Here is a 9,655-nt window from a genome sequence, read left to right on the forward strand (position 1 = left end):
TTTGGTCTGATCATGTTGTACTGGGTTATGTGCAATGCTGATTGCAGCCTTGTTGTCACAGTACAACATCATAGGGAGACGAACAGGAACACCAAGATCTTGTAACAAACCCTTCAGCCATAGTAACTCACAAATGCCTTGTGCCATAGCACGAAATTCTGCTTCAGCACTAGAACGAGCCACCACATTCTGCTTCTTGCTACGCCAAGTGACAAGGTTGCCACCTACAAAAGAACAATACCCAGAGATAGATTTGCGGTCAGGAGAACCAGTCCAATCAACATCAATGTATGCCTCTATCCGTAGGTGATCGTGAGGTGACAGAAGAATGCCTTTCCCTAGAGCTGACTTCAAGTAGTGAAGGATACGAAGAACAACCTCCATATGGGAAGAGTAGAGATCATGCATGAACTGACTCAGAGTGCTCACTGCTATAGCAATGTCTGGACGCGTGTGTGAGAGATAAATCAACTTCCCTACTAACCTTTGGTACCAGCCTTTATCAACAGGTTCACCCTCCTTTTCCTTGAGATGGACATTAGCATCCATGGGAGTATCTGAAGGGTGACACCCTAACAAACCAATCTCTGTCAACAAATCTAGGATACACTTCCTTTGGGAGAGAAAGATCCCAGTAGAAGACCTAGCAACTTCAATTCCAAAGAAGTACCTCAACTGTCCTAGATCCTTAATCTTAAATTCCTGACCCAGAAAATTTTTTAGACTGTTGATTTTAGCACTATCATTACCAATTACCACAATATCATCAACGTAGACTTTGAGAACAGTGATTTTTTCACCAACTTTTTTAATAAAAAGAGTGTGATCAGCATTACTCTGTTTGTAGCCTATAGTAATCTTAGCCTTGTAAAACCTGCCAAACCATGCTTGAGGTGACTGCTTCAGCCCATAAAGTGCACGCTTCAATCTACACATTTAGCCTTGGGTCTTGTCACAAGAGAACCTTGGTAGAATATCCATATACACTTCCTCATCAAGCTCTGCATTAAAGAAAGCATTCTTCACATCCAGTTGTTGTTTAAATCCCATCCAAGATTAGCTGTGTAGGAAAATAGATCACAGACAGTATTCAGCTTTACGACAGGGGCAAAGGTCTACTGATAATCAATACCATATGTTTGGGTAAACCCTTTTGCCACCAGTTGTGCCTTATATCTATCCACTGTGCCATCCACCTTCTGTTTCACTACAAACACCCATTTGCATCCAACAGGTCTTTTCCCTGGTGGAAGTGCCACAAGCTCTCATGTGTCATTTTTCTTTAAGACTTCCATTTCTTCCATCATTGTTGCCTTCCACTTTCCATCTGATAAAAAATCCTGCCAATTTTGAAGAATATGAACAGACAAAAGAGAAGAAACAAATGCACGAAAAGATGGAGAAAGGGAATCATAGGAAACAACATGAGATATAGGGTGTTGAGTAGAAGCTCTAACACCTTTGCGAACAACAATAGGTTGGTCAAGAGAAGCAGTCTTACCAGGTGGAGAAGTAGGTTCTAGATCTGGGTTTGGCAACTGGATGGGTACTGGTGTTGTAGTAGATTGAAGTTGCTTATCTCTAGTTTGGTTCCTTGTATAGACCTTCAAATTTGAATCATTAATCCTCCTCTGAAATTCACTAATGGTTTTCTGAACTGGAGTGATCTCTTCCTGAACAGTAATTTCATTATTATCACTTTCTGTGGCCTCCCTCTGTATAGGATCATCTCCCCCTGAAATAGAGGGAGGAACAGGAGCAGGAGGAGCAAGAACAGACTCATCATGAACATACTGAAGAGGGGGTTCTATGGGCAGTACATCTTCATCACTAAAACTCTCCCCCTGAAGATTTGGGGAAGAATAATAAGAAAGGCTCTCATGAAAAAAACATCCATACTTACCATAGTACGGCAGGTAGGAGGATAATAGCACTTGTACCCCTTTTGGGTGGTAGAGTAAACTAAGAAAATGCAGCGGAGACCACGAGGTTCTAGTGTCCCTAGCATAGCAAACAAAACCAAACACCTGAGGGAGAACAACAAAAGAAGAGGAGCCATGTAATAGCTCAGCTGGGGACTTGGGAGTCAAGAACCCGAGTAGGCAGCCTATTAATCAAATAGGTTGCAGTGAGGACAGCATCCTCCCAATAAAAAGAGGGAACATTCCGAGCAAACATAAGTACTCTGGCTACCTCCAAGAGATGGCGATTTTTTCTCTCAGCCACACCATTTTGGGTTGGAGTATCAACATAACTGGTCTGATGGAGAATCCCATGGGCAACAAGTTATTTTTGGAACTGACCTTCCATATACTATGTCCCATTGTCACTTCTCAAAATTTTGAGAGTGGCATTAAACTGGGTCTGAACCATCTTATGAAAGTGTTGAAAATATGAAAAAACTTCATTTTTTGTGTGCATGAGATAAACCCAGGAGGTTCGAGAAAAACAATCTATAAAAGAAACAAACCACCGATGACTAGAAACAAAGACTTTCCGACTAGGACCCTACACATCAGTATGAACTAAATGAAAAATGGTAGAACTTCTTTTATTAGAAATAGGATAAGTTGAACGTGTCTGTTTGGCAAAGACACAAGCCTCACAAAAAAATTCTTCCTTATTATAATTTTTAACCAATGCTGGAAATAAATGTGATAAGGTTCCTAAAGGGGGGTGTCCTAATCTAGAATGCCATTGGTGTAATTCAAAGGAGAAAGAGGAACGTTGACATAGTTGAGAAGGTAATTTGGAGGAAGATGTCCATCATCAAGTAGGTACAATCCACCATGTACTTTACCCGATCCAATCGTCTTCCTTGATTCCAGTTCTTGAAAAACACAGTGAGTTGGAAAAACAGTTAATTTGCAATTCAGATCTTTAGTGAGATTACTAATAGAAAGAAGATTAGTAGTAAAATTAGAAATATGTAAAACAGAAGACAAGGTAAGAGAAGGTGAGTAGCTAATGGATCCTTTTCCTAAAACCGATGAGAGGGAGCCATCAACCACTTTTACTTTATCCTTGCCAGAAGTAGGGGAATATTTATGAAAAAGGCTAGAAGAACCAGTCATGTGATCAGTGGCACCAGAGATGATCCATGGAGTAGAGACAACCGATGCACAATGACCAACAAATAAAATACCTGAACGGTCAAAGTGGGAACCTGATGGAGTGGAATAACTGACAGGAAGAGACGTAGTAGAAGCAGCAGAAGCCTGTAACATACGCCTGAAAGCTTGTAATTCTTCCTGGGTGAGACCATGTTCAGAAGTGGGGGCTGCAGTTACACTTTTAGTGTGATTAGCCTTGTTTTTAGTTTTACCACGACCACGTTTGGCTTCAAACTCAGCAGGTTTCCCGTGTAGTTTCCAGCAAGTAGCCTTAGTGTGATAAGGTTTGTTGCAATGTTCACACTTAACAGGGTCCTTGGTGGAAGTAGCAGCAGTAGGAGAACTATCAATAGTAGGAGTAGGACTGGAACCAGTCTGCTTTCCTGTAAAGCAGACCTCTCGATAGTAGGAGTAAGAAGCATAGCAGCCTAACGAGTCTCCTCAGTATGTACTAAAGCATAGGACTGCTCTAGTGTAGGAAAGGGAGGCCTACTAAGAACCTGCACTCGAATGGGGCCATACTCAATATTCAGGCCTGCCAAGAAGTCATACACACGGATCTTGTCTACATGTTTACGCTAGGCGGAAATGTCAGCCGCAGTAGAAGGCTGAAAATCTGAGTAGAGATTCAATTGCTGCCATAGACTTTTGAGGGCAGCATAATATTTAGAAACAGATAACTCCTTCTGTGTGGTGTCATGAACCTTCTTCTGAATCTTATACACCTGAGCATCATTCCCGACCTGCCCATAGGTCTCCTTGGCATATGTGATGGGCTGTGTCCAATAAGAGGTAGTTGCTGGAAAGAACAGGCTGCATAGAATGTAGCAAATAGGACATAACCATAGCATCATTAGACACCCATCGATCCTGGAGAGAACCAGGTTCAGTTGGCATGGTGGTACTCCCAAGAAAAGGGCCAGTAAATCCACAACCAGCAATGGTCAAATAAGTAGACCTGGACCACATTAAGTAATTGGTGCCATCAAGTTTGATAGGAGCAGCAAGAGGTAAAAAATCTTGACGTGACTGTCCATCACTTCCAGAAGTAGCAGTGGTAATATCGGAGCCTGGCATGCCTGTAAATAATCAATCAATAGAACCAGCAGGAAGGTTGAGCAATCAGCCAAGGAAGAACCAGAAAAAAATCGATGTGGAGAAATCGATCCAAATAGAGAGACTTGAATTTCTCCAAAAAAAACTCAGAAAAAATTGCTGATATCAAGGTCGAGTGGTACTTTAATATGCATGAAACAACCCTGAAAAAATCAGCACCAATAGACAGCCCTAACCCAAAAGTCGACAAGAGTCAAGGTTTTAGAAAGCCCCGAAGTGTAGATCGAAATTGGTTAGGGGGCTTCAAAAGAGTGCTGTAATGCAGTGATAGCTGCTGTCCAGAACTGCCGAGATGGATCTCCAATAGGGAATATCAACCTTCAAGTAGAAAGAGGCTTGATCTTCAAAAAATAGAGAACTCCAAAACATCGCAGATGGAAGAGGCAGCAGCTATCGATAACAATTCCTGTTTAGAACATGAAGGGATGAGGTTGTACTGAGGGCAGCATCTAGATCATATGATCACCTCATTAGAGCTGCCCTATGATGGAGATGGAGAACCAAGAAGAAAAGAAGGAGAGTGGGGAAGAAAAAAACGATGGGAGTGGAAGGTTTTGAAAACTTTAGATCAGAGGATTTGGCTCTGATGCCATTTTAACAAAACAATTGTTAATGAATTGCTTGAATGATCTGAATGATCAAGCAAGCCTTTAATTTATAACTGAAGAGATTACAAAGGTGGACAGAATTGCCCTTACACTAGCCGACTCTATATAAAAAGAACATAAATATAACTCCCAAAAGACCAGAATACCCCTACGGTATTCTGGATTACATAATTCAACACCTTATTATGGAGGTCTCCGTGTGAGAGACTCCATTCTAATGCAGGTAAAGTGGACAAAAAAAAATCTAGGGAAGAGTTGAATGCTAACCATGGGAATGGGTTCTTAAAAATCAATATATTAAAATTCTATACATCTCCAAAAGATCCGCAAAACTCCATTTTACCTAAAACCACCCATTTGATTCTGGCCATTGGATTTTGTGAAATAAATATAAACCATTCGTACTAGGTAAGACCAACGTGGGCTACTAAAAAATAAAAATACTTGAACTACCCATGCTCCTGCATCAATTTTATTATCCCCATAGCACTTGTGTTTGTGTCCACACATCAGAGCTACAATGAGATTTTGTTCTTCTGCTTTCTTAACGGTGTGACGAGGATAAAGAGACAGTAATCCTATTATTTTTTGGAATATTGTAAGAACCCTATTTGGGAGCAATCCCAATGATAAGAATGCTAAACTAACTAACTAAGTAAACTTCTAACCCTCTAGGTGTCCATTTTCATTATGGCACCCTAACAACTTCTTCTCTAAAATATGAATCATCCAATTTAACTAAGCCCTGTCTGCAATCTGTGGGCTGCTTAAATGAATCCTAATCTACTATTGAGCCATTCCTCTCTTTGTAGGACAATAACTTCTATTAATTCACAGAACATGGGATATTTTCTTATTGCCTTGATGTCGGTCTTCTTGTGTTAGGGTTTCAGAAATTAATATGAAGTTGCAACAAGGGTTTTTGTGACCTTGGGAAATGAGGAGGGGCTAGATTTTGGGAGGACGAATGTATTAAAGTTGGGAAGCACTGTGATCTATTCTCAAGGTTATGCAATCTTGCTATGGGCAGTGGGTCTTCTATTAGGGATTGGTATCAAGTGTTGAATGGAGAGTATCGCCGTTGCTTCTTAGGTAAAATTTGAACAATTGGGAGTTGAATAGTTGTTTGGAGCTCTTTCGAAGTCTATGTCGGTTTTCACCCACAAAGTTCAAATGTGAGGGTTAGGGGGGATGAAACTGAAGGCCTGTGTTTGATCAACTTCATTATGAGTTTCTTTTGAAGAAATCGGGGTACATTGGGAGCAAAGAGAAATATGGGGAAAGGTGCATGACGTATAGTAGAAATCTTTGCATGGATGCTTTCAAAATAAAAAGTAGGGGTCATTGGAAAAATCGAGACAAGAGAGAGCTCCCCGGAAAGGATTTTGTAAACTGCTGAACGATTACCAAACTCATTTGTTGGAAGTCATTAGGGTTCAGTGGTCCTAAACTGGTATTATTGATGTGAAAGAGGCATTCATGTATAGTAATGTGGTACCCATCACTAAATAGGAGAAGATGCTTCTCTATTCTTTTCCTTTCCCCTGTTTAGTCTGCCAAAAGTTTTAATTACCGTAGTTAACATGGTACTAATATCAGTCTGTTGAAAACCAACTTATTTACTTGTTTTCAAGATAGATCCCATAAATGCTTTTGTGCTAAATTATCCTCTCAGGTGCTGTGTTGAAGAAATTTTGAAGCTAACTTATTTCCTTATTTTCAAGATGGATCCCATATATGCTTTATTGTTGTAAATTTCCTACTCAGGCGTCCTATTGAAGAAATTTTGAAGCTTTTGCCTGGACCACATTTGGAGTCAAAGAGAGTGAGTACTTCATCTTGTGTGTCAAATTTATAGCCAATTGTCTAGTGTATTGCCTTTGGAAGAAAATCTAATAGCAATCTCGCTGTTCTCCTTAATAGGGTGGATATTCAAGCTCATCAATCGATGCTATACCAAGCACTTTGGGGAATGTGGACAAGTATGCATCGATAACTGATACTTAGCCATAGACTTCTGAGGCAACTGCTTTTTGTATTTTTTTTAATTAAATTTCTTGTGGCTTTAAGTTCTAAATTTGTGGCAAAATGGCATGAGGTGCAAGGTAAGTGCTGTGCGCATATGAGGAGGAAATCCTCAATTTCAATTTTACAATATTCAATGACAATGGAACCATACAACAATGAAAAATATTTGATGATATACATATGCCACATAATTACATAAGGAGTTTCTTGTTCATAATTATACCAATATCTGGTAATTGTGGTTTTTTTTTAATAGAAATTGATTTATGTTATTTTCAGTTCTTCCTAATTTTTTTGATAGATAGGCCCCAAGGAGAGTTGGGTTCTTCCTATTTAATCCTTTCATCTAGACTTCCCTTTATTCCATAGTTTCCACGCATCAAAATGTGATATTGAATATAGACTCCATCTGACTCAACTCAAGTAACTTCAACTAAGTTGAGTTTCATGCTTTGAAACCATTGTTTTGATCCTTTGGTCTTTGTTATGTGCAGGGTAGCACATGGACAACGTTCCCTTGTACTGGTTGTATTTATTGGAGGAGTAACATTTGCAGAGATATCCGCTCTTCGTTTTCTTAGCTCTCAGGTACATATTACTGCATCCCATTTTCAAGAAGCGTCAGTGTCAATAATAATACTCCATGTGACAACGTTCCCTTGTACTGGTTGTATTTATCGGAGGAGTAACATTTGCAGAGACATCCACCCTTCGTTTTCTTAGCTCTCAGGTATACACACACACACATATCATTGTGTATGTCTCACTGATTGGTTTTGTTGCATATCCCCAAGGACCAAAGGCTTTATAATAAACCAATTTGGACTGATATCTTTATCCATGTTTGGCTTACCGTATCCCATCCAAGGATCCTTCCAGTTGAGAACCTCTTGATAATGCCAGTTATTACTCAAGTTGCCAGACTAATGGACTGATATCTATATCCATATTTGGCCTACCCTATCCCATCCGAGATGATGGTATCCAACAAGTACTCTGCTCTCTGTTTTTCAGGAAGGAATGGCATACGACTTGATCATTGGAACGACAAAAATGGTGAACGGTCACTCGCTGGTTGAAACATTCTTGGGCAATCTTGGATGAACACTGTTAAAAAGGGGTTCATCTAACTGACTCTTGACAATCTTGGATGAACATTCTGTGAAAAAGGGGGTCATCTAACAAACCCTTGATGCAGAGGCCTGAATTTATTTATTTTTTCTCGTCTTATTCATACTTGTACTTGGGATCTTGATCTAGAAATTTGTGTATAGAAGCAAAAACATATCTGGTCGGGGAATAAGTGAACTACCAAGATGCTTATCAACTGGGGTGTTTGGCATGGGAGTGGTAGAACAATGATTGTTCCCCCATTGCATCATCATCAAACCTTTTATTTAATTAATAAAAATTCAGTATTGTGCTTTCCCTTACTAATTACATCAGTATCAACTCCTTCGTATCCTCAGGGCGTGGGCGTTGGCTCTTTGGTGCTTAGAGGAGATGCTATTCCTTTCGTATGCCTGGGAATCATGGTGTGGTTTGCTTGCCGTCCTCTTGCTGCGTACTGTATCTTTTCATGCAGACCAATTTGTTTGCTCTTTGCTGACTTAGGTGTTGTGACAATAGAAATCCTGTTCTGCCCATCAATGGTTTGTAGAAATGGTGGAATTCATTCAGTAAATCTGGGAAACGAACTCCTAGACAAGGGGTTGGAGATCGAAGTCGAACTGGATACAAAAAATTAATTCATTATATCATCACTCAGTTCACAAGAGCATTTCATCGAACGCCTTCTGTCCGTCTTCTTACTCTCCCTTTGGAGCTTATGCAATGGTTAAGGTTCCCAAGTCCACCGCAAAGAAAACAATTAGAATTGTATTGGGAATAGGCTGAAGAATTAGAAAGGGCGATCATGATCGTCATTGTCGTCGATGATGAGCTTAACGCCGTTGTTTTTGAGGGCATTGAGGATAGCCCAGATCTTGGTCTGGTTCTTGAAACCCTTCTTCTCGATTTCCTTGCGTGCGTCAGCATGGATCCCACGACCTTGCCCCTGGTCCAGTCCTTCTACCTTGAGTCTCATGGCTAATACTTCTCCCACCACCGTCGCCGCCTTGGCGTTGCAAGATCTCCCGCACTCCATTGTGTCTTTCAGCGAGTGCTCTACCGTCGACGCTGTCGCCACGATTCGACCATTGTTCCTGTCCACCACGTTCGCTGTTATGTGCTTCAACGACATGAACAACCGTAGCACGTATCTCTTCATCACCGTCATTCTCCACCAATCACCTCGTAATCTGATTCTGCTGCTGCTACTGCTACCTCTACGCCTTCCAACTACAAACTACGAACTCCGCGCGATTAACAGGAGTTAGGGTTTAAATAGATCATTCAACCTCAATCTGCAAAAGAATCTTGAGATTCCAAATCCAACAATTCTTCTATCAATTTAGAAGAAACCCATTTGGAGGAGGGCTAAAGAAGGTTTTATTGATGGTTTGGTCTTAGGACAGCAAGAAGGAAGATAGGTTAACCTCAAAGTTGGTTTCAAAATCGGAGAGGCGATAGGATTTTATCGTGGTCGCGTAAATGTCTAGAACTCTGCAATTCGAATCCATCCTAACCGCTTCACACCTCATGTTCAGAAGAACATCGATTACGCTTATACCCAAATTCTGAAATTATGAACTCTTTAAGGGCCAAGTTTAAGGCTGTTTCCGCTTCCCTGGCGAGTTCGTAATTGTTTGCAGAGGAAGAAGGAAGAATAATGTTGCAGTTTTGCTGATT

General features: G+C 40.5%; 2 protein-coding genes across 5 annotated transcripts in view; one reads left to right on the plus strand and one right to left on the minus strand.

Moving 5' to 3' along the window:
* LOC122652835 (vacuolar protein-sorting-associated protein 33 homolog) overlaps nucleotides 1-8,006 on the plus strand; it is a 63,547-nt gene extending 55,541 nt beyond the window's left edge. For 3 of the 4 annotated variants that reach the window (XM_043846711.1, XM_043846710.1, XM_043846712.1), the window contains 4 exons: nucleotides 6,605-6,662; nucleotides 6,761-6,819; nucleotides 7,360-7,453; nucleotides 7,880-7,979. In XM_043846711.1, the coding sequence (XP_043702646.1) occupies nucleotides 6,605-6,662; nucleotides 6,761-6,819; nucleotides 7,360-7,453; nucleotides 7,880-7,969 (301 nt within the window). In that variant the 3' untranslated portion in view covers nucleotides 7,970-7,979. Of the gene's footprint in view, nucleotides 1-6,604; nucleotides 6,663-6,760; nucleotides 6,820-7,359; nucleotides 7,454-7,879 lie in introns of all 4 variants that reach the window. The other variant, XM_043846709.1, reaches the window with a different exon arrangement.
* Nucleotides 8,007-8,712: 706 nt separating this feature from the next.
* Nucleotides 8,713-9,173, minus strand: LOC122652286 (50S ribosomal protein L18). The gene has a single exon (XM_043845988.1). It carries the CDS (start codon nucleotides 9,141-9,143, stop codon nucleotides 8,766-8,768), a length of 378 nt encoding a protein of 125 aa, XP_043701923.1. The 5' UTR covers nucleotides 9,144-9,173; the 3' UTR covers nucleotides 8,713-8,765.
* Between the last annotated feature and the right edge of the window lie 482 nt (nucleotides 9,174-9,655).

Source organism: Telopea speciosissima, chromosome 2, assembly GCF_018873765.1.
Source record: "Telopea speciosissima isolate NSW1024214 ecotype Mountain lineage chromosome 2, Tspe_v1, whole genome shotgun sequence".
Classification (NCBI taxonomy): Eukaryota; Viridiplantae; Streptophyta; class Magnoliopsida; order Proteales; family Proteaceae; genus Telopea; species Telopea speciosissima.

What these genes read in the sequence shown, in the direction of transcription:
- LOC122652286 (XM_043845988.1), bottom strand. Translation starts at nt 9,143, where the DNA reads ATGACGGTGATGAAGAGATACGTGCTACGGTTGTTCATGTCGTTGAAG.